General features: G+C 35.4%; 3 protein-coding genes and 2 pseudogenes across 5 annotated transcripts; 2 read left to right on the top strand and 3 right to left on the bottom strand.

The window, feature by feature from the left end:
* Positions 1 to 1,207: 1,207 nt before the first annotated feature.
* LOC148586104 (protein VACUOLELESS GAMETOPHYTES-like) lies at positions 1,208 to 4,097 on the bottom strand. Its single transcript, XM_088515866.1, has 2 exons — positions 3,288 to 4,097; positions 1,208 to 1,630 (listed from the first exon to the last, which is right to left on the bottom strand). Exons 1-2 carry the CDS (start codon positions 4,036 to 4,038, stop codon positions 1,626 to 1,628), a joined length of 756 nt encoding a protein of 251 aa, XP_088371992.1. The 5' UTR covers positions 4,039 to 4,097; the 3' UTR covers positions 1,208 to 1,625.
* A 1,213-nt stretch (positions 4,098 to 5,310) lies between these two features.
* Positions 5,311 to 7,273, top strand: LOC148586103 (uncharacterized). Its single transcript, XM_088515265.1, has one exon. It carries the CDS (start codon positions 5,318 to 5,320, stop codon positions 7,271 to 7,273), a length of 1,956 nt encoding a protein of 651 aa, XP_088371391.1. The 5' UTR covers positions 5,311 to 5,317.
* A 268-nt stretch (positions 7,274 to 7,541) lies between these two features.
* LOC148586102 (uncharacterized) lies at positions 7,542 to 12,253 on the top strand (annotated as a pseudogene).
* Positions 9,829 to 9,920, bottom strand: LOC132180141 (U6 spliceosomal RNA; annotated as a pseudogene).
* A 1,479-nt stretch (positions 12,254 to 13,732) lies between the features above and the next one.
* On the bottom strand, positions 13,733 to 20,075 carry LOC132177276 (shaggy-related protein kinase kappa). 3 transcript variants are annotated; one of them, XM_059589533.2, is made up of 13 exons: positions 19,870 to 20,073; positions 18,375 to 18,614; positions 17,988 to 18,080; positions 17,825 to 17,884; positions 17,458 to 17,730; positions 16,932 to 17,006; positions 16,547 to 16,603; positions 16,325 to 16,465; positions 16,185 to 16,235; positions 15,475 to 15,568; positions 14,517 to 14,602; positions 14,330 to 14,432; positions 13,733 to 14,160 (listed from the first exon to the last, which is right to left on the bottom strand). In XM_059589533.2, the coding sequence occupies exons 2-13, from the start codon at positions 18,519 to 18,521 to the stop codon at positions 14,072 to 14,074; spliced, it is 1,269 nt and encodes a 422-aa protein (XP_059445516.2). In that variant the 5' UTR covers positions 18,522 to 18,614; positions 19,870 to 20,073; the 3' UTR covers positions 13,733 to 14,071. The 3 variants fall into 3 exon arrangements, with proteins under 3 accessions (XP_059445516.2, XP_059445517.2, XP_088371225.1); XM_059589534.2 differs by having other exon boundaries at positions 18,375 to 18,610; XM_088515099.1 differs by lacking the exons at positions 13,733 to 14,160; positions 14,330 to 14,432; positions 14,517 to 14,602 and having other exon boundaries at positions 14,628 to 15,568; positions 19,870 to 20,075.
* Positions 20,076 to 25,154: the final 5,079 nt, after the last annotated feature.

Below are 25,154 nucleotides of genomic sequence, written 5' to 3'. Positions count from 1 at the left end.
TGAGTGCGATGATTTGAGAAGTTATAGAAAAAAATAAAATAAAATTGTGTTTTCTAAAAGTTTACCAAATGATCACTAAGTCCATCCTATAGGCATCATTCGGTTTCAAGTTTTGAAAGATTTGAGTGCCAAACTTTGTTGAAATGTGCTCCAAAACTAAACCATGTGTTGCTACCCTTTGTTTTACAAGTACCTACAAAGACGAGGAAAAGCAGTCTCTCTTTCTCTCTCTTCTTTTTTGGGAAAAAAAAAAAAAGAAAAAAAAAAGTCATTTTTATTTTTACTTTTTACTTTTTACTATTTTATCATAGATAAGTTCAAGACTTGGAATAGTCAAAACCAGCTCCATACATTCTGATTCGAACCCATATACATATAACATATTACATATCCAATCAACATTAAGTAAAAAGAATGGAAAAGCTTAATTCAAGGGCCAATAGAATAGAGTCTCTTTTCTGAGTATAATGAAATAAGGAAAAGGAAAGAGACATTTCTTGTGCCATGGATGAGGCTTTATCTGTGGAAACTTGAATTGGTTGGACTTCCCAAAACCTACACAAAAGTCTCAATTTCATGACATAATATGTTACGTGGCAAAGCAAGTGACTTGCAATGTGAAGCAGCAGGACAAGTTTATCAACAGAGAAGTATCTCTAGAGCTTATCAGGGGGAACTAAAAGTTTGGTGCAACAACTAGAATTCTAGAGTAGCAGAATAAGAGGATGTTATCCTCATTGATGTCATCTTCTCTTTCTCAGCAATGTTATCCTTCTTATCTTGCTGCACTGTAAGGCTATATAGCCACTTTGAACAATATTGGAATGAAGTAAGGGGGGCTTAAGATTTCTTGAATTATCCTACCAAAAATCTTTCTTTCTTGTTAATCTTCCATCACAGCTTATGTAACATAATAATTTAGGACTTTCTTAGGGGTGCCTAAAATACTTGACTGCAAAATTTTTCAAAAAGAGAAATAATAATAATAATAATAATAATAATAATATGTGATGTGTCATAAGGAAAACAAGTGATTGGAAAAAAAATTTGAACCGTTTCCCGAAAGACGAACTCCTCTGTTCTACTTTATCATATAAACTCATCTCTATGCTTGCAACTGAACAATGTGGTAATAGTTGGCTCCGAACTAAAAGGTTACTTACTACTTGGGCCGGTAATACTCCTTAAATTAGGCTTTGCTCAAGTATTCGAGATTTGAGCTTACAAAATATTTTATAAAATGATGTAGTGTATATATATATGTCACAGGAAGGTCCAAAGGCTATGGATTTGTATGCTTCTTCTTCTTTGCTTGCATTTCCTTGCACGAGGATTCTGGAATTTATCTCTCTGTCGGTAGATCTTGAAACAAATGAAAGATGTAGTATCATTTGATAAATTCATCCAATTCCCATTTCAGGTAACTTTTCGGAATCCGAAGCTGCCATGAGAGCTTGTGTTGATGCTGCTCTTGTGATAGATGGTAGGAGTGCTAACTATTGCAAATTTGCAATCTTGCTTCTTTGGGTGTGTTCAGAGATCGAAACCTTCGACACCAAAGAATGGTATACTACTTTTTTCTTAACTTTTCCTTCTTTTTGTTTTCTACAATTCTTGCGCAGGGGTCATGCTAAGATGAAGATTAAGAATAAGAGAAAGCTCACAAAATATTTTATAGAAAAAAAAAATTCTTAGAAAATGATGTAGCACAATACAATTAAAAATGAAACACAACAAATTCAATCATGTTGTTGTGCCAAATCACTTTGTATGGATTTTTCTTGTAAATATTTTCTAAGCCTAGCATTCCACTAAAAATAAAACACAAGCTACTTTGACATGCCAAGCCTAAACAACTAGCCGGAATGCTAAGGAGGTGAAGCAAGATTTTTATAATAACAATGGAAATTTGGAAGCAAGAGTTTCAAACTTATACATGGAAAAAAAAAACACACAGTACATTAATCTCTCTCAAATCCACACAAATGTCATTACTACAGTTGAATAGAGTAATCCTCTCTAATCATAACTCAAAAATTACTTCATTCTATCATTTACATTTTGAAGACAACTGGTCAAATATTGGTTATAAAAGTAAGGGTGGACGATGAACTTGCATCGAGTACATTTTATGGCCACAGTGTCTAAAGGCTTATGACAAGAATCACATGAAGGAGAATGCTCAGTCTTTTGGACAATGGTGAGAGGATGCTGGTGATCTTCGCCTATGTAAGTTCTTCCAAACTTAATGCACGGATTCTCCCCAATAATGCATCGAGGATGAGCAGTAAACTTACATTTTACACAATAATAGAACCAATAATCTGGTTGATCTCTTTCTTCTTCACAAATTAGACAATAATATTCTCCAGATTCATCTTCACGTGTATAGGAAAGTTTTAAGAGATGTGTATCATGTTCATATTTGGCAACGAGTGGAAGAGTTGCACATCTAAAACACAAGGCAAACTTGTCGCAATCACAGCACACAAACTTCCCACCATCTTTACCGTAGGCATTACAAGTTTCCAAAGATCTTATAGCAAAGAAGAGGAAGTGTGGGTGACCTTTATGCTTGAGGATTTCTGGAATTAAACAACATTGAACATCTAAGTTGTACCAACTACATTCATCACATCTATAGGTGAAGCCATGACGACTACGCCTACAAGCAGCACACCAAAAGAATCCATCCATGGATGACGCCCGAGAGCAGAGGGTGAGTGAATGTTCATGAAATACTGCCCGCCTAATGGTTGAGGGTAGTTTAGCACATCTAATATGTAGAAAGAAATTACATTGGGTACATCCGTAAAATGGGGTGAGAAAGACTATAAGTTGCATACACGCTTCACAACGCATATCATCCATAACTTTTTCATTTATGAGAATTAAGTTATGTTTTGGATGACTAAAATGTTTAATCTCTCGAGGACCAGCATATTGATCTTCCACAAGATTGATTCCCTCGACCAAATGAGTTAAGTAGTCATTGGAATTAGTGGCCAAGAAATTAGTGGTCATACTGCAACTTTGGAGCTCTTTTGCACAGTGCAAATGAGCAACGTAAGTACATCCTAATTCTACACAATAGTAAGCTGCATACTTTGTATTCACCCTTTTATAACAGAGATAACAGAACGTGTCTAAGATGTGCGGTTCCTTAACTTTATAAGTGGAAAGGACTACATCGAGTAGTTCTTTGGCTTGAGGAAGAGAATAGATGCGAAAGAGGAAGTGATCATGTGTCTTAGTTTTAATGGTGTGTGGAAATAGAGCACACTTACCATCAATCAAGACTCCACATTCGCTACATAAGTAGGCAGTATCATTGGTTTTCTCACCACAAGATTCGCAAGTGAAGTGCATCTGCTTCCATGAGGGATGAAGTGAGTGTTGGTGGCAATCGGCGTCATTAATTCTCCAATGGGGAGGGCATTTAACATGGAGGTTAAAAGAACAGGGGTCGCAACGGTAAAACAAGGATCCGTTGCAACTTTTGCGGCAAAAAAAACAATCATTATTACCTGTTGAAGAAGGCTCTTGGAGAATAAGGGCGTGCTCTGAGTGCAGGGGGTGACGATGTATGACTTTGGAAAGTTCACCACACGACTTGTGAAGGATGAAGGTGCATTCGGGTACGGAGCATTTATAGGCGGGACCAATTGTTGGATCCTTGCATACCGAGCAAACATCCCTCTCACCACCATCGTCCGGCTCTTGTATGAAGATCAAGTGATGTCTTTTCCACCAATATTTATGTTCGATTTCAGTATCCACCCCGTGTGGTCGTGCAATATTGCAGAATTTGTGTTGGTGAAAGTTGCATCTCACGCATTTGTATCCAGGACCCGATACTGGCTCGTTGCAAAGCCAGCAAACAACATCTTTGTAGTAATCGTTTTGTAGCTCTTCACACAAGGTCAAGTGATGCCATAAACTGAAATCTTGGACATTCGTCTCTCCCAATCTCTTAGAACAAGAGAACACCACCACTTGATCGACTTGTGCCGATGTTTCTTTAGCTTCCTCAGCCATGCCTGAGTTTTTGTTGTTAATGACTATATATGATTCTTCAGTTCCCACTCAAAAAGAGTTCCAAGTACTGGTAGAGATAGAGAGACAGAGAGTGTTTGTTCTCACACTGGCTAGAAGTGATCTCATATACACAAGAGACCACGTGAGAGAGAGAGATATCAACTCTGTGGGCGTTGGGTTGTGGTGGATTGTATGGGTTACAGCTGTTTTGTCTTCCCTAGGAAAGTCACACGAGGTGGCTCGCGGCGACCCAAAAAAATGATTCCAGACACTTTTTAGTGGAAGCACACAAGCATGCCATCGGAAAGGAATCATTTTCGAGGCTTGCAAATAAAAAACGCCTCTTTCTGACTCTGTCCGTCTCTCTCCAAGTCTATGTTAGTCTTCTTCTTTTATCTAAATTAAAAAAAAAAAAAAAAACCATTATCCCTCTTCCCTTTTGGGGAAGTCAGATCCAGAATTTTGGGTAAAGAAAGACTTCAAAGGAATGAAGAAAATATTCGTTTGTGGTTGGAATATTATTGCAGAAAAACTGTTGGTTTAACTCTCAACTTTTGCGGTAGTTTTGGTTTCAGCAGAATATTTTTGTTTTCTGAAATATCGGTAGCCGGTAGTATCTCTTGCTGCTGAGTTGCGCTAATTTCTTGAGTTGTTGTTGTCTTGGGCTGTAGTGGTTTCTCCTTTCGAGACAAGTTTGTAATATCTGGAGATTGGTTTTGTATATTTCAGCTTGTTAGAAGAAGAAAGAAAGAAAAAAAGACGAAGAGAGAACCAACAAAAAGACATTTCTTTGAAAGCCCCTATGATCCGGTCTGCAAACCCCCCATTTTACAGCACCTAACTCCATATGACGCCACATCAATTTAAGAAAATTGTAAAAAATCAAAATGAAAACAAAAACAAGCTGAAAGATGCTGTAAAAGAAAAAGTAGAATTAATATTTTGTATTTTTTTTTCCCGATATTTAATGATAGCATACAGCTGGTGCCAATGGTAATTATTGAGGCATCTCAAATATTTAATTAGTTGCAACATTTGATGGCACGAAGGTTTCGAGAAAGTGTTGTTTAGTGCAAACTACAAGACATCTCAAATGCTGTGTAAACTGTAAAGGTTTAAGAAGAGTGAAAAATACAAGCCGGTTTTCTCGTGAAGACCGAACAGCTGGCACGCACCGCTTATTAATTAGCATATTTCATAAATATAATATTTGTATATAGAATGAGCTAGCATTCAGAACACTCACTCATTCTTTCTCCGTAACAACAAAAATTCAGGCATGGCTGAGGAAGTTCAACAAACATCGGCACAAGTCGAACAACAAGCGGTGGTCACAGTGAGAGGGATGGATGTCGAAGATCCCAGTTTATGGCATCACTTGATCTTTTGCGAAGAGCTAGAAAACGATGGTGTTGTTTGCTGGCTGTGCCAGCATCCAGTATTGGGGTGTCCCGCCTACAAATGCTTGCAATGCAACTTCTACCAACATAAATTATGCATTGACCGACCAGACAGGGTAGATATTGAAATCGAACATAAATATTGGTGGAAAAGACATCACTTGATCTTCATACAAGATCCCGACAACAAAGTTGATGTTTGCTCGGTATGCAAGGATCCAACAATTGGTCCCGCCTATAAATGCTCCGTACCCGAATGCACCTTCATCCTTCACAAGTCGTGTGGTGAACTATCCAACGTCATACATCGTCACCCCCTGCACTCAGAGCACGCCCTTATTCTCCAAGAGCCTTCTTCAACAGGTAATAATGATTGTTTTTTTTGCCGCAAAAATTGCAGCGGATCCTTGTTTTACCGCTGCACCCTCTGTTCTTTTAACCTCCATGTTATCTGTGCTTCCCGCCGGAGAATTAATCCCGATGATTGCCACCAACACACATTTCTCTCCTCGCGGGAAAAAAATGAGTTCACTTGCGAATCTTGTGGTAAGGAAACCGAGGATATTGCCAAATTATGTAGCGAATGTGGAGTCTTGATTCATAAACAATGTGATTTCAATCACACCATCAAAACTAGTTCACATGATCACTCCCTCTTTCGCACTTATTCTCTTTGCCCAGTTGAGGAACATGACAACGTATTTTGCAAAATCTGTCATAGAAAGATAAATGCGGGAGCTTATTATTGTAAAAAATGTGATTTTTTTGTTCACATGACTTGTGCGTATGGATTTGAAGATGAAGGCAATAACCGAATTAGTGCAACCACCGAGGCGGATGCAACTGAGTTGGTTCATTTGGTGGAGGGGATCAATCTAGCCAAGGATGAAAGAGCTGGCTCTCAGGAGATTAAACATTTCAGTCATCCACAACATAATTTAATCTTAATCTTGAGCGATGAAAAGTTCATGGACGATATGCGTTGTGAAGCGTGTATGCATATAATCTTTGTCACCCCGTTTTACGGATGTGCCCAATGTAAGTTCTTCCTTCACAATAGATGTGCAAAACTACCTCCAATGATTAAGCGATGGCGGTTCCATGAACATTCACTCACCCTCCACTCTCAAGCAGGATCCCCTGATGGATTGGTCAAGTGTGCTGCTTGTAATCGTTATCGCCATGGCTTCACCTATAGATGTGATGAATGTGAATGGTACGAGGTAGACATTCAATGTTGTTTAATTCCAGAAACCCTTACGCTTGAAGGCCACCAACATTTACTCCGCCTAACTAATTTGGTAGATTTTGGAACTTGGAATTGCAATGCTTGTGAAAAGCGTGTATGTAATTTGTTCTTTATCTGCATTGATTGCGAGTTCAGGTTGTGTTTAAGATGTGCTACTCTTCCACTTGTAGCTAAATATGAATTTGATACACATTTGCTAAAACTCTCATATGCACGTGAAGATAATTCGGAAGAATATTATTGTTTGATTTGTGAAGAAGAAAGAGATTATCCAGATGATTGGTTCTATTCCTGTATAAAATGTAAGTTTACTGCCCATACTCAATGTGTTATTGGGAAGAATCCATGCATTAAGTTTGGAAAAACTTACATTGATGAAAACCATGAGCATCCTCTCACTATTGTCCAAAAGGCTGATGATTCTCTTCCATGTGATTCTTGTTATATGCGCTTTGAAGGTGTGGCCCTGGAATGTACTCAATGCAAATTCAGCGTCCATCCTCGCAATGAGTATACAAAATTAATTTGTTTGGAAGTTGTAAAATCCAGAAGAGAACAATCTGACGGAGGTGATTCTGAAATTTAAAAAAGAAAATGGGAGCTTTTTTGTCTCTCCTTTGAGGAGAGAAAATTGGGGACCGTTTCAAAGGGCACTCCGATTCTGTCGCTGGTTAAGGTACGGACGGGGAGCTTTTCTTTCGTTTTCTCTCATTTTCTCATCTGATGTGGTGGTGTTGCATTTGGAAATTGGTGGTTATCGTTGGCTCCGTTTGGTTGCCGAGAAAGTGGATGTAATGGGACGAAAAAAAGAAAAAAAGAAAAAAAGAAAGCCATGCTGGAATCCGGACGTGACAATGGCGGAGGAGATGGAGTTGTCAGAGTTTCACACTCAACAAAGGCGCGATTTTTATTTTCAGCACCCAGCATTCTCCGATCTGGTTTCCTCCAAAAGCAAATCTGAACCTCCTTGTTTGAGAAAGAAAAATGGGAAGGTACAAGATCCTCTGCTTCTTTTTGCATCCGGGTTTTCTTCACCTTCAATGTTTGGTTTTTCGTTCCTACTATGTAAGCTTTTCACTTTGCTTCCTAACTTTTTTCTGCTATTATTTTTCCCAATAAAACTGGGATTAAAAAAAAATTTGCTGTCTTGATATTATAGATTGCACCCAAGTCCTGTCATCATCGTCCGAGCCTGCTGAGATTGCTGCTAATTTTGGAGAAAAGGGCTAGAATTGAAGGTGAATTTCTCTTCAACAACCCTGTTCTCTGCTCCAAGAACATGGTAAAAGATTGGAGGTTCTGGTATTTGTATCTGCTTTTGTCTCAACGTTGTCCAACAACCATTTTTTTTTTTTTAATGTTCAACTATATGATCGATCCTCTTTACCATGTTTTAGTTCTGAATGTCAATGTAGAGTAAATTCTTACTTCTATTCTCAATGTTGGTATCATGGCATGCAAATCTGCATAAATATATTTCATACATGAATGATGGAAATTTGAGGGGATAGTTCTCTATATTCATCGGAGCGAATCAAAACAATTAATAAAAATAAATGTTAGAAGTATCAATGAATAAGCTACACGTCATTTTGATACTCATCTCTTGATAAAATCTAGTACCCCTAACATTTTTCTTCTCCTAAACTACCCATTTCAGATTGCCAAGATCGACCACGCCTTTGCGGAAAGGTGCAAGAGAATTTGAATTTCATACTCTTGAATTGCAAAAATACATGCACTAAGAAAATGAAGAAAATAGTTGTGGTAAAATGAAATGGAAAAGAACTTGGCTGCAAAAGATACATAGGCCTCCACCGAAGCATGGGACAGTTGATTTATAACTTGTTGGTTCACTTGCTAATAGCTTAAATTTTTGCAACTGCTTTTTTTTTTTCAAAAAGACGAGGGGGGGCGACTAGAGTTGCTAACCAAGGCCAAAATTTCTCCAATAGTGGATTGTATTGTAACACAGAGCAACGACATTGATGATGATGATGATTGAAGCTTACAAGTTACAATGTTATTTCTTAAAATCTTGTTCGAATTTTTAAAAAACCAAAGAAATAAGTTGTTTGGTTATCAGATTGAACTTATATTTGTATCTGATTTTGCAATGAAGTCCTCGGAAATTTTGCTACATTTCAGTTGAGGTACTTTACATTATAGTAAATTGCAGCCCATCTTTGTTGCATTTTGGATTTTGATATGGAACAGACAGTATTTCTCATTCAAAAGAAAAACAAAATACGAAAGTTGTTTGTTTCTTCTTAGCCCTAAGAATGGCAAAAGAGGGCAATTTGTAGCCTTTTGGATACTTCTCATTCACATCTGGCTCAACAAAATACTCAACCATCTATTGAGGAGCTACAATGCTCAACAAATTTGCTGAGCACTATAACTCAACAATGTATATCATATATAATAAAAAATTCGTCCATTCTCTTTCCTTTAGTTAAAAAAATGATTTTATCCTTCTTGAATGCTTGATGTTGAAAAAAGAATAATAAAAACAATAATAATAATAATAATATTTAAATAAAATAGTAAAAGTTAAAAGTTAAAATGACGAGCCAGATGTGAGTGCTTTAAGATAGAAAAAAATGTGGTATTTTTTCAAAAATTTAGCTAAATATTTGTTAAGTTGGATGTGAATGCTTTGATCTTGATCTATAACCCTTCTCATCCTAAGGGCTTAAGACTATCGACAACTCCATGAATTTGTCCCATAAAAACTGAAAAACTAAAGTGATCACATAAGTTGTCTAAGCAAAACAAGGAGATCATAGTAGTTGAAACAAATGATCTATTGCAGACTTGCAGTTGCGTATTCAGTGGCACCAATTATGAGCTCTAGAGCGCGACAATGTCTTGAACAGATGTGAGAACGTTGGGTTCTCCTTTCACCTAATAAAATGCAAACCCAGTTCAGTATAAATAAGATTCGAGATTCTCACACTCATTTCATCAAACAAGTGCTCTGCTTGCCATGAGTTTCAAACAATGAAGAGTTGCAGCGCATGACAGTGCCATCAGGGCTCAAAATTGGACAGAAACCTCTCAAAACACCCAAAAATTTGATCGAGAAAACAAAAACCAGAACCATATAATAACTTGATTGATTTGGAAGGGAAAAAAAAAAAAAAATTATACAATTTCTCGATTTATCCGTGTTATCGTTACACCATACTAATCTTCTCTGTATCGTTCTAATTTTATCGGATGTCCCGAACTAAAAAGAGTAGTTACTAGTTGGGCCGGTGTACGTCTAAAACTGGGCCGGGCTCAAGTATTCCAGATTTAGGCCTCTATAGCTTCGATGAGTCATTTTATATTTGATATTTTAATGATATAGGATTTTCTTGGTCTTCATTTTATTTGAGATTTTAAAATCTTCCATTTAAAACATTCTCAAACTAATCATAATATAAAAATGTTATTTTATATTGACCTAACATTCTTCCTGCGCCAAGAAAACATAATATACAGATTTTGAAAACTCTTTTACATGATGCTTTGTATGTAAAATATATGTGCAGTCAATATAGACAACTTTTATGAAACTATGTGCTATATCTCATCAACAGTACCTTTCTCCATGGAAAGGCAGTGAGAAAGGAATAACAACTACCCCCCCATCTCTTTTCTCAAGCACGTTTTTTTCTTCATAAAATCATCATCATCATCTTAAGACTTGAAGGAGCCGGGCTACATGTGAGTCAATCACCAAATTCAAGTTTCAGTAGGTGTTTATCATTTGCTTCATTATTTGTGAGTTGTGGTAAATAGATTGAGCTTCATTTCTTTTCTCTCAAATAATGGTCAACAAACCTACAAACTTAAGAATCTTTGTGTTTCTTTTTCTAGCTAGTTCTTTGTACTGGCCTCTTTTTCTATTTTTGACAGTTTTGTCCTCTCTCTTCCAATCACTGATGGCCAGGTTCGGTTTCTTCTACCGACTACTTATGGTCGTGTTAGTAATCCTTATGGGTTTTGTTCCGTTTATGGAACGTAATTGCCATATTTAACTGTCTTCATTGGTAGGATCGGTTCGTTTGATGGGTAAAATCATTTATTTGACTCATTCCAACTATTCTTAGGAAAGCTTTGTCGTCTTTATTTTTTATATAATTCTCTTTTCTCCGCTCTCCACATTGAATAGAAAAATTAATAATAAATTTTTTTTAAAAAAATGTCAATAGCAGTGAATAGCGGCAAACTGTTAAGGGAGGAAATGTCCCATTATCTCACCTTGGTGGGCAAAACCACGATAGGATAGATATTCATGAATTCCAACATAAACGACATCACTTGATGTTGGTAGAAGAGCTCGACAATGGTGGCAATTAAGAAGGAAGTTGCTTGCTCGGTTTGCAAGGAACCAACATTTGGTCAAGCCTATTAATGCTCCACACCCAAATGCACCTTCCTCCTTCACAAGTCGTGTGGTGAACTATCCCACGTGACACACCACCCCCTGCACCCACAGCACACTCTTCTTCTCCAAGAGTCGTTGACGGGTAATGAATTTTGTGCTTTTTGCCTTAAAGATTGCGGTGGATCCTTCTTCTACGGTTGCTCCCTCTGTTCTTGTGGTTCCCGCTGGAGAGTTAATGCCGACGATTGCCACCAACACACTTCTCCCCTTGTGGAAGAAGATGCAGTTCACTTGTGAATCTTATGGGGAGGAAACCAAGGGTATCGCTTACTTATGTACCGAATGCCGAGTCTTGATTCATCGCAAGTGCGATCGATTTTCACTCACCATCAAAATGAGGACACATGATCACGCCCTCATTCACACCTATTCTCTTTCTTAAGTCAAAGAAAAGGATAATGTGTTCTGTGAACTCTGTTATAAAAAAGTGAATACAGAGTATGTAACTTACTATTGTTGGGAATGTGATTATGTTGCCACTTGTATTTTGCATATCAGAACCAAAGCTATGGTCTGACCACTGAATCGGTGGTTAGTAATTCTGTTGGTTATGAATCTCATTTGGTTCATTTGGTGGAGGGGATCAATCTAGCAAATGATGAAAGAGTTGACCTTAAGGAGATCAAACATTTTAGTTGTCCACAACATAACTTAATCCTCAGCAATGAAGAGCTCATGGATGAAATGCGTTGTGAGGCGTGTATGCAATTATAATATCTAGTGCTTCATATTACGGATGTACCCAATGTAACTTATTTCTTCACAATAGATGTGCTAAAGTACTACCCTCAACCATTAAGCGAGGGCTATTTCACAAACATTCACTCACCCTTCTCTCTCAAGCACCATCAATGAATGGATTGTTCTGGTGTAATGCTTGTAAATGTGGTCGTCATGGCTTCACCTATAGATGTGATGATTGTGGATGGTATAAGTTAGACGTTCAATGTTGTTTAATTCCGAAAACCCTTAAACATAAAGGTCACCAAGACTCTCTCTTTCTTGCTACAAGTTCTTTCAAAATTTGCAATGCTTGCGGTAATTATTGTGAAGTTGGTGTGAGCTTCGTGTGCACTAATTGCAACAAGTTTACCATGTGTATGAGATGTGCAACTCTTTCACTTGTAGTTAAATATCAATATGATACATCTCTCCTTAAACTCTCATATACACATAAGGATGATTAAGAAGAATATTATTGTCTGATTTGTGATGAAGAAAGAGATCATTCAAATCACTAGTTTTATTATTGTGCAACTCTTCCACTTGTAGTTAAATATCAATATGATACACCTCTCCTTAAACTCTCATATACACATAAAGATGATTAAGAAGAATATTATTGTCTGATTTGTGAAGAAGAAAGAGATCATTCAAATCACTGGTTTTATTATTGTACAAAATGTAAGTTCACTGCTCATCATCGGTGCATTATTAGGGAGAATCCGTACATTAAGTTTGGAAGAACTTACATAGAGGAAAATCACCAGCATCCTCTCACTATTGTTGAAAAGACTAAGTACTCCTCTCCATGTAATGGATGTGGTAAGCCATTTATCGATGTGGCCCTAGAATGTACTCTATGCAAATTTACAGTCTACCTTTGCTATAGTTGTTTGAAAGAAGCAACCAATAGAATGAAGTAACTTTTAAGTTATGATTAGAGAAAATTACACAATAATTACACATTACCTTGTTTTATTTAACTATGGTAGTTAAGACATTTGTATGTATGAGAAAAAGAGACTTATTTTGCATAAATTAAATTCTAGTGTATTTTTTTTCTTCAAATTTTTACATGTATTGTATAAATTTGGAACTCTTGCTTGTGTATATATTATTTGCATTTGTTCCTATGTCTACCTTCCAATGTCACTAGAAAAATCTTGCTTCACCTTTTTCCAATTTTGGCTTGGCACATCAAAATAGCTTGTACTTCATGTTACAACTTGACCATCATTGACATTAATGATCCCTTAAAATAACATCATCATTGACATTAATAAGTGAATATGTGGTTTGCCGAAAAATTAAAAAAAAAAACCCTCGTTGGACAATGCTTTTAAAGAACAAGAAAACCCAACTATAAGAAGCTACAGGTCTCGGGATCAATTGTCCATATTGCATGCCTTCAAAGAACAGGAAAAACCCAACTATAAGAAGCTACACTGCTACAGGTTTCAAGATCGATTGTCCAAATTGCATGTCATTTGAGCAGTTCCACAAAGAGGGGTTGCTGGGCCTGAGGCAAGTGGCAAGTGGGTCATGCGGCCGTATATGGATTGATTGATCTTCCCGAATTGCAACCAATCCCAACAGTTAATGAAAGAGGGCCACAATAGGGTCCACCTGCCCGAGCACCTACCGGACAAGTTGACCCCATGGGGGGGGGGGGGGGTGGCCTCTCTGATTAGCCGCCTGGATTGGCTACAATTCAGTTGAATTGCAGCCAATCCCAATCTCCCGCAACACTCTGTGGGGACTGCCCAAATTGCATGGCCAACCACAAGTATAATTTTCATATCCAAATCTTCATCTTTGTCATCATCAACTATTAACATAAAAGGAAAATTATAGGAACAGACACGAGCTTGTGAGATGAGAAGCTAAAAAGAAAAATACTTTTTAACATAAGGTACACATACATATATGCTGATGATACTTTAACCTTACTAAAATCCCCTGCAATAGGGGGTCACAATAAATATACATGAAGTTATAGTGGTCTAGGAATAAAACTTCAAAAGCACCTCCTTCAGCAAGCAAACTCAAAGCCTCAGGTTTCCTATATTGTCCTACCAACTCCTTTTGCAACACTCTTTCTCACAGGACGCAAGAGATGATTATTAACAGGAAGGGCGAAGGACTCTCACATATGCCAACACAAGACCAAATGTGGAGTGCGGATGGCAACCAGAAGTAAAAGAGATTCATAACAGTTGCTAATTAAGTGTGCAAAGCCATAAACAAGTTCTGCTTCCGAGCGTGTTCTGGAATAAGTTTATTGATGATATCAGGTGGTATGCCCGAGAGCTCTGTCGATAAGAATAAACGAAAAACATGGGGAGGCATGAGAAGCCAGGGCAAAACCAAATTGAAATAATCTCAACAGGTTAAAGAATGCACGTGAGCGTAGACTACAACATCAAAGAAAAGCAGCAGCAACTATGATGGTATGATATGCTTATTTTATTTGGTATATACCCGGTGGTTTAAAATTAAACAGAGGAGGAAGAGGGCGGCCATTAGGAAGTCGACTGTTCGGGTCCCTCAGTTCATCAAAGAAAGGGTGAATGCAAGCTTCCAACTGCAGTACCACAACAGAAAAAAGGGGGTGAGATTGAGTAATACTTCTGGCCACGGGCAAATAAAAACATGGAAATTTACTCACTGCAGTGCATCGCAAATTGGGAGAGTACTGAAAAAACCTACAGACAAGGTCCACTGCTTCTGGGGGCAAACGTTTTTGGAATACCTGTTGGATGAGAATCATGTCAGTCCCACAGAAACAAACTCCGTCGTTCGTAAATGCTAATTACTAACTAGATGCAAATTATAAATTAAAAAGAAAATACAAAAAAACAAAAACAAAACTTTACTTACGCATATACATGAATATAAACAGTAGGACTCTGTGAAAGGTTCCACTAAGTTTTGCACGAGAAAAAGAACAGATTTTGATAAAGAAAAAGAAAATAAGGGGAGCAAACTCGTTCATCAATTAAATGAAGCAGATAACGCATATGGGTTAACATGCACATCTGAAGAAATCAAACGCCATCTTAAACTAATCACCGATTTTTCTTTTTTTTTGGATGAAAAACTAGTCATCAAATTACTTCCAAGAGAACAACCCATAAGATTCCGGATTCCCCAGCTTCTAGACTAGCTACCGCAAGCCTTGCCTTATGCAAAACTGATTCAACATTTGAAGTAAATGTTATGACCCACAAAATATATACTACCTGCTTCTCTCCCCCAATGACCAAGCCCCATTATGCATTTATGCTACCTCCTAGACTTCTTAATAGTCTCAACCCATCGCACTATACACTTGTTCCTTTTTACTTTTAAAGTACACTGCATCTTCCACAACTGTTCTACCAGTAAAATTTTCCTATGCACTTATTATACATGTGGGATCTTGGTCATACAAAATGCCCTCCCTCAACTCCCCAGACCATGTCCAGTCCCAATATATTATGTCTGATCTTAACACTTTAATCACTTTAAGCATCCTCCAACAACTGTGCAACTTAGACAGTCCACTCAAAAAAGCACCAAGAAACAAAAATAACTGATGAAATTGTGAACATGCTATGAATAAGGAAAAGGAAAGAGGCATTCCTTGTGCCATGGATGAGGCTTTATTTGTGGAAACTTAAATTCAGTATAATTTGGATTCATGCACTTTATCTCCTCCCTGGTTGGAGTTCCCAAAACCTGCACAAAAGTTTAAATTTCATGAGATAATAATTTAGGACTTTTTTAGGGATGCCTAAATACTTGACTGCAAAAATTTTCAAAAAGAGAAATAATATATGACGTATCATAAGGAAAACAGGCGATTTGGATCTTTTTTTAACAATTAAAGTGTATTTTATAGTTTCATAATGGTGAAAGCAATTGTACCCCTTTGTTTCCATTTGCCAAAAACACAAGGCAAAAAGCCTTTAGCTAAAATGAGTTTTATCGGCGAACATCAATCATCTCTATTTTTGTTAAAACAAAAATTTATCTACAGAAAACATTGGACTTCCCTAAACTCCCATAGGTAGCTTTTAAAACCACCATTGGATTTGAAATGGATTTTTATTGGATGTTTAATCCAATGGGGGTTAAAAGTCACCTAAGAGAGTGTGGAAATTGGTGTGGAGAAATGGGAGAGTGCGTATCATTACTCAAGTCTAAAAAATAGTTAAAAACCAAGTCCTTATGTTTTTGATTGACAAGTTTGGAATTTTTATAACAAAGAGAAGCCAGAATCAGAATTCCAACATGTGCAAAGTATATAGTATATTCACAGAGACAGTTGGAAAAATAATAAAATTAATCTCACCTTGATGATCTCAACTAGTTGGTCAACGCCACTTTCACCAGGAAACAAAGGCTGAAAGAGAAGTTGGATTAAAAACATTAGTGACAGGCAACAGTAAAAAACAGGTCCAAGTACCCATATAAATTCGAGTATCAACCCACCTGTCCAAGAAGTAATTCAGCCATAACGCAACCTGTAGACCATATATCTATTGCAGTTGTGTATTCAGTGGCACCAAATATGAGCTCTGGAGCGCGATAATATCTTGAACAGATGTAAGACACGTTGGGTTCTCCTTTCACCTAATAAAATGCAACAGGACTTAGCACATGCAAATAAACAAGTCGCAGCCATCGATAACAAGAGTGGCATGAAAAACTTACCAATACTTTTGCACTCCCAAAATCACAAAGTTTCAGCTGATGAGTATGGGGATTGACCTGAGCAATGAACAACTAGCATTGAAGCGGGAACAATGAAAAGAAAAGAGATATCTTGAAATGTATGTATACAAAGTCATCAAGAAATACAACATAAGTTTATATTATCAAAATATAAGCGGAATTCATTGTTGGGATGATAGCAAACAACAATCTTCTTATGAGCTAATTTTTCAAAGCTGGTTCAAAGCCATCAAAAGCCCAAGTTAAAAAGCAAGAACTCTATTGTGCATGCATTCCACTTTATTATGAATAATCAAATTTTAGGCATGAGATTATCAAATATTTAGAGAGAACAAAACTTTTAAACCATAACATAGGCTCTTACTAGTAAGTTTTGAGGCTTGATGTCACGGTGACAGATACCAATACAATTATGTATATAGGCAAGTGCCCTGCAGATCTGCACCCAGAACAGTCAAATAATATTAGAAACAACAACAACAAAAACCCAACAAATGAGAAACTGATAAAAAATTAGCTTTTAGCTTTTAGCATATGCGGTTTTCTTTGTTATAATTTTTGTGAGTATTTTTGCAGTCTTTAATGGCAAGACTCCAGTAAGCTTTATAAGCACAGAACATCAATCAGCTGCAATGTTTAGTAAGCATCCCAAAAGATGCCACTCCCAATTGCACATACAGACATACACTGTAAGAGATTATACTTTCTATGAAATGACTCTTATAAGTCCTTCAAATCATAATTGCCATATCCCATATGTTCAATAATGAAGGAAAGATCCACGCAACAGAACTTTTGTTGTTGAAAATAAAAAATATCAATGTAGTTAAAGATCAAAGAAATACACCAAAAGAGAAAGAACTACGGAATCCAGACAAGTTCTTACAAACCTGGTAGGTATAAAGTTTAACATATATTAAGGGCATTCGCTGGCTGATCCTGCTATAGTTTCTTGCAATACGGTTAACAGTTTCAGGGACAAACTCAAGTACAAGATTCAGGTAAAGCTCTTCTTTGTCTGTGGTTGAATAGAAATAATGCTTAAGGGCAACAATATTTGGGTGATCCAACATCTGCATTATCTGCAATTCCCTATTCTTATAACGCTTGTCTTGGAGAACCTTCTTTATAGCAACAATCTCTCCAGTTTCTCTACACTTTGCCTGCACAGAGACAACATAATTATTTCAAAAATGTGAAACAATGTCAAAATAAGTAGAACGTAGATTAACAGCAATATAATACAGTACAACTTACTTGGAAAACAACACCAAAAGAACCAGTCCCAACCACATGTTCTGCAATATAACTCACCGTCTGTCAACCCAAATACAACACATGTGAAAAATGTAAGATACTCAATGACTGATCACATCACCACATGAAACTTTCATATTCAACAATTAGATTTACTTCCAACCTGCCTAGATTGACCATTTCGACCACCAATAGTGGTTCGTATTACATGTCCTGTTTCAGCACCAACACCATCAATTACATCTGGTTCACTATCCTGCAACAGATTAAACAGTAAGGAATAGCGATAGGAAGAGCAAAAATAAATATCTAAATACAAAGGTCTCAAAACATTTTCATAGCTTGAAGAAAGGAACCAATCATTTTCCAATCATGCAGTGTCCCCTTGCAAACATCAGACTATTTCAGTACCACTTAGCCGACATGCTGCTAATGTAGTAGATACTTGAAAGGAATAGAAGCGAACCATTGGATATTTGCAATAATTAGAAGGGAACAGAAAGACTTTTAAACATCAAAAGATAAACAACTCTAATTTGTAGAAGCTTACTCTGTCCTCATCATGGTCCACTTTGTCCCTCAGTCTCATCTCCAGCATCTCTCTCCCCAGCCAATCAACTGAACTAGATGAACCCTTGAAGCCATTAACAGACCTGGAACTGCCCACTCCACCATTTCCTAGGCTGGCAGAAGCCATAAATGTGCCTGGTGAATGTTAAAGATGCTAGTATGTGCTAATCTCGTGATACTTGGTAGTTCTGCCCCCCACACCATCCAAGCACCTATCTTCCTAAAAGAATTAATTGCACAATCTTAAAGCCAGAAATTAATATTAAACATATAAAACACAGCAGATACATGTAATCTTGTTTATTTTAGACGGCTTTAAATGTCTAATTGAATGTTGTCATCAAGCACTTCATCTAATTTACAAATTCTAACCAATATGCTCTTTTTTTCTTTTTCTTTTTTTTTCCTGATAAGTGAAAACATGGTTATGCGATTAAAATAAAAAACCTATTAGGAACATTTAGGGACTCACCATCTAGCATCAAGATGAAAAACAAAGAAAAATTTACAATGATTTTAAAGGTATTCAACAATCACGTAAGCATGTAAACAGATATCATTATTATAGAAGTGTCATAGAATGAATAGAGAAAATTATAGCATTATCATTCTGAACCAAATGTACATAAGATGATCACTATAAAGTATGACAAAAGAGAAAAACACAAAAACGACCGCAGAGAAATTATTTTTAACACATTCTTTGATTTTCCATTTTAAAATTGCAGAGCTCCTAAACCAGCATGCCCAAGTAGGGTAAAGAATTAACAGGCAATGGAAACAAAATGCTGCACCAGCTCAATGATATACCCCAACAGCACGCCCAGCTCTAACCATGAAGCATATGGATATCTAAAACAGTGAGTAAACAAGGAAAGACGATAAATTGATTTGCTCAAATACCCAACAGCACGCCCAGCTCTAAGCATGAAGCATATGGATATCTAAAACAGTGAGTAAACAAGGAAAGACGATAAATTGATTTGCTCAAATACTTACTTACGTGTGCTTGACGATTAGCAGATTAAATTACATTAATATATAATACCCTATTTACAAGCATTTAAAGAATAATCCCCACTTTGTTCTTACAATTTTGCATTACCACAAATCACCAATTTGCGCCAAAAGCAAAGAAACAAACAAGCACCGGCTCAATTCCTATCGGTTTTACACTGAGATTCATTGCAAAATCTACCAAGAGCGTTTTCAAAACAAAATTAAACATACAAATTGCCCCCAAAAAAATTTACAAATCCAACAAACAAAATCAATCAGATCTAGACCTAAATCGCACCAATCTTTCGGTGCCAAAAAAAATTCACACAACAACCAAAATCAACAAAGAATTTTCCCAAGAAAAAGCATGAAACTTTCAAAAACCATAACATATTCACAGAAATCCACAAAATTCTCAATTTTCAAGAGAACCAAACAGATCGTCGAGAATTCTCTTCGTTTTGTCACAAACTCACCTGCAAGTGTCTCGAAGCGCAGAATTCGAATCGGAGCTTGTGCATTTTACTCAGATTTCTGGATTTCGAACCAATTCTGAATAAATTTTTTTCTTTTTCTTTTTCAGTTTTTTTTTTTTCCTCTCTCTCTCTCTTTCTCTTTCTCCGAGTGTGAGAAGTAACAGTGAAGAGAGTGGATTGCTCTTTCCAATGACTTTTCTGTCAGTTTCTCTGACAAGCTGCATTCACATACATATATCTCCTTCCTTATTTGGCTTTGTATTCTCCACTCAAGACAAAGGTACATACACTCGTATTTTTGGACTGAAATTAATTATTTTCTGAAATCTTTATATTATTTTTAAATTATATAATTTATATCTTTACAAAACCAATATTTATCAATTTTTAAATATTGAGGTTATAAATAATAAGATCATACAAGAAATTAGGATCATTTCCAGTTCATTTGAACTGTAGAATATCCAGTTAGTTATAGTGGAGGGATATTTTTGTTACCTCAAAAAGTGAAAAGACAAAAATACCATGTAAAAATACAAAAATGCCCCTCAAAACTAAACTAATTATTTTTTTATCGACTTAAGCTTTTTGAATAAATGATGATTTTACTTGTCTGGTCATGAGCTCGAGTTCGAATCCTGACTCATCAATTTATCACATTTTAGTTAAATATTTTACGTGTTAAGCATTATTTGTTGATGGGTAATTTGAGTTCGCACGTGAGAAGGAGTATTAGAATATCAATTCAATAATTAAATCAATCATTTCTGACTAAATCAATCATTTATCGACTTAAGCTTTTTGAATAAATGATGATTTTACATAGTATGGCCATGAGCTCGAGTTCGAATCTTGACTCATCAATTAACCACATTTCAATTAAATATTTTGTATTAAGCATTATTTGTTGATGGGTAATTTGAGTTCGCACGTGGGAGGAAGTGTTAGAATATCAATTAAATAATTAAATCAGTCATTTCTGATCAAATTAAATTTTTGGAATAATTTGTTATTTAACATTTTTACTATAATTTTCTTTAAATTTGGTTGTGACTAACAAAATAAGTGTAACGTTGACTTACAAACTCCTCATGACACTTACCACATCACTCACAAACTATAGTCAAATTTAGTTGTTTAGTGACTAGCGTGATTGTAATTTGTACCGTCACTTCAGTATGTAAGAAAATTGTAGTAAAAGCTTAGGTTGTGTTTGGCAAACCTTTTTGTCTTCGTTAGTGTAGTTGATGTGGATTGGTGTTATATAAAGTTTTACATTTTTTGTATTGAAAAGTGAAAGAAAAAAAAAAAAAGTGAGAATATTTTGGTTTTTTTGAAAAAAATAAGTGTGAACAATAACAAAATGTTGAAAGCGTTTGCCAAACACTGCCTTAATATCTCATACAACGCTCCTTAAGAAATGTTAATATGATAAAATCTCAATTTTTTTTTTAATTTAAAAATAATTATTAATATTTTTTATTAAAAAAAAAAGACATACATAAAAGAATATTTAAAAAAATATATAGATGATTCTATTCTTTGGACCTACCTTTATTATTCGTGGTAGTAATACTTTATTATGTAAGATATCTCTTTGTTGATTCCATGCATGCATGTTTGGCAAGACATGAAATGGATTAGGTGATATCATGTTTTAGTTTAGAGCAAGGCCATGCACATTAATTATAAACAAATTCATTAAATAATTAAAATAATTAGTAGATTAACTACTCTCTCTAATAATGGACAAGCATAATATTATTGGTGTTGTTTTGTGCTCTTTGGCACCGCTTTCTAGGGTTAGCTTTTGCTTATTAGTAAAAAACGTAAAAACATTAACAAACAACTTAAAATATAAAATACTCAAATTTTATTTATTTTTAACTATTATCCCCTTCCTTCTCCATCTTTCTTCTCTTGATAGAAGTGTTTGATGTCTTCTCTGTAATCTCTTTCGGTCTCCGTTTTGGTGGTTTTGTAGTCTTGCGTGCTGGAGTATGTTTCTCACTCGCCCACGTGTGGATCTCACGCGCCAAGTCGGGTCTTTCCAGGATGTCTACGATGTCGTGTTCATCTGATGCTGCTTCTAGTGGGATTTTGTTGTTTTTAGTTTTTTGCTTTGATTTATTTTTTGTTTTTTGTCCTATCATTTGGGTTGAGGACGTGAGTTGAATCCTGACCTATGGGCCAAGAAGGATTAGATCGGTGTGAAGGATTATCTCTCACGGCCGAAAAATAATTTTTGGGAATTTGGGCTACCCATATCTTAAATTTAGTCTGCATGTTTCATAATTGAAGTTGTATATGAGTTAGCAGAATCTAATGTCATAGATAGGATTTGATTGTAAGAATTTTCTTGTTGTATTTATGACTTTGTAAGTTCATAACTTTTGACTATGTTTTATCAGAGTTTTGTGCTCTATGATGTAAGAGTTGTTATGCTCTTGATCTTTTATCAATGAATTCTGAAAGATTCCCGTTAAAAAAATAAGGCACCCCTAAATTTTGATCAAAAGTACTGCAAGAACACCATAAAAAGTATAATTAGTGAGTTATTTATTTTATAGTGTACAAAATAAATTCCCTCATGAATTTATATTGTACGGACAAAGTAAGAGAAATTATCCTTAGTTTTTTTTTTTATTCCCAAAAGATAAGACTCAAATTTAATTAAGTCACTTGTTAATTTATGAATCAAAAACCCCATATAAGCATTTTGCTCAAATTCTCATCATAAAATTGCAATAAATAAAAGTTAGAGCTACGGTATAGCTTATAGTCACAACCTTTGAATTCTGTGAGTTTTCTTTGCACCTAAAGGTAGCTTCTAATTAATATAGTTTATTAATGGTATTTAAATTATTCCTATGAACCCTATTATTATTAGTATTATTATTATTATTCATTTATCACACTCATTTGATGTCAATGACATAATTACCGATTCAAATGCCTTAAGACTGTTAGGATGCTAATTTGGTTAAACCCTTAACCTTCAAAATTAGCATTTGATTCGTTTATTTTTTGTTTTTTTAGAAAATAATATCACATACAACTAGCAAAACACCTAGCATTCTCCTTAAAATTATAGCATTCTACAAAGCTTCAAAATTTGACGTTCACGGCGGTCGACTCTATCGATACTAATTCGATAATAATCATTTCTTTTTTAGTAACTGAACTCACTTATCATTATTCAATGACTTAGCACTATGCACATATATAATACCAAAAACATTTTAATCCAACCTGCTGTGCAACGTAGTGTCTGCTGTAATACCAATTGTTAAGGGTATTATAATTACCATTGATCTAAAAACCCCAAAACTATTGAATAATAATTTGGTTAAATCCTTAACCCTTAACATCGTAACAAATCTCCTTCCATTTAGATCTCTTTTATTCTCTCCTCTTTTTTTTTTTTTTTTTTTTTTTTTTAATTCGGTTGTAATGTAATCCATGTGTAAAGAAAGCTCTAAAAATCAATATAATGTCACCTCCTATTTTTGTTATCTTTTTAAAAAAGACTTTTAGCATGAATATTTTAGTTTGGAGTATCCAACAATATGTGCTTGATATCTAAATATAATATTTGTTAGAAGAAAAAAAAACAATAAAAGAATCTAGAATGAGAGAGTAGTATACATAAATTGTATTATATTGTTCATTGGAGGATTCCAAACAAAAATATCAAAGTATTTAATTTAAGGAAAACACTAGGTGTTCTTCTAGTGTATTTATGATATCCTCACAATTGTAATATGGCTTTTAAAATCACCAATAGATTAAAAGTCAATAATGATAACCTCAAATTCAACGATAATTTTAAAAGTCATATTTCAATTGGAAGGACACCAGAAGAACACTTAGCATTTCCCTTAATTTAAAGTTTTGCCATGACAACATTATATTATAAATGAACAAGATTGGGGTGCAATACGAACAACTAATGTGAGAAAGCAAGTGAGCCTTACATATTCAAACACGTGTTTAGGCAATGAAATCCACATGTTTGTCACATGAACTGTTTGTATTATATGCAATACATAAACTTTCTTGTGCTCTATTGAAATCCACTGAAAACAATAGAAGGTTTATGAATTTCTCACCAAATTCATTTAGATCTATTTTATTCTCTCTCTTTATGTATATATATAGATTATTATAATTGAATGGAAACCAAACACAATATGAACAACTAATATGAGAAGGCGGGTGAGCTTTATTTGTTTGGGTAGGTGCTTAAATAGTAAAGCTCACACGTTTCTTACATAAATTGTTTGTATTGTATGCAATACTGAAAGCTCCTTGCGCTCTATTTAAATCTCCGCCGAAAACAATAAAGGGTGGATGAATTTCTCACCAAATTCCTAATAAAAAAGATGATGTGAACCAAAACCTACTTTTTAGTAGCTAGGAAAAAGAAAAAGAAAAAGAGAAGGGAAGCATTGATTGATTAAGGATGAACCAAGAGGCAAATGAAAGGGAAATTTAGGGCATATAAAATAATGGGGGAGATAAGGGTGAGTGTTGTGTGTAGGGCTCAATAGCTACAGCATCATTGAGGGTGACATTTTTATTCTCTTGTGTGGAGTCTTTTCCAGAGTTTGAAAACGCAGGCTTGATTATTAAAGCATGTATGTTGACTTCACCATCATGCATGAGTTTCCATGCCATGGAGTCGACATGTGGCAGACGAATATATGGTAGAGGACCACTTCTACATGTACGTAATGGGACAAATCTATACCATTCTTCATCTTTTCTCACTTCAACCATCCATCCCTATCTTTCTTCGCTATTATTATTATTATTATTATTGGCTGTATTTTCCATTTCTTTTCTTTTTTGAATAAAAAAATTATTAATTCTAATGGATGCATCCAATTATTAGATGGATGGAGAAGTGTATGGATCAAATAATGTAATAATTGTGGTGCATGTATTAGACTTAGAAGAGAAGTTCTAGACCTTTCAAAATTTTGTGCTTAAAATGAATAATACTTTGAATAACGATATACACCACATTTTCATTTTATTTTGCTAATGTTGTCAAAATTTGGCAGTGTCACATCTGTAAAGTAAGATAAACGAGTGGTTTCTAACGCTTATCTAATTTAAATTCTAGTTAATACTAGAAATTATATTTTTATCTTACCGTGTTGAGGTAACAGTACTAATTAACTCTTAGATCAACCCTTATTAAAATAGTGAGAACACATATTTAGGGCGGATTGATACTACCAGGTCAACATATGAAATAGTGGTGGAATAAAAATGTG

The sequence above is a fragment of the Corylus avellana genome, chromosome 4, assembly GCF_965113065.1.
Source record: "Corylus avellana chromosome 4, dhCorAvel1.hap1.2, whole genome shotgun sequence".
Lineage (NCBI taxonomy): Eukaryota > Viridiplantae > Streptophyta > Magnoliopsida > Fagales > Betulaceae > Corylus > Corylus avellana.
The sequence above is the reverse complement of the archived record's forward strand: the minus strand, read 5'-3'. Positions and strand labels throughout refer to the sequence as shown.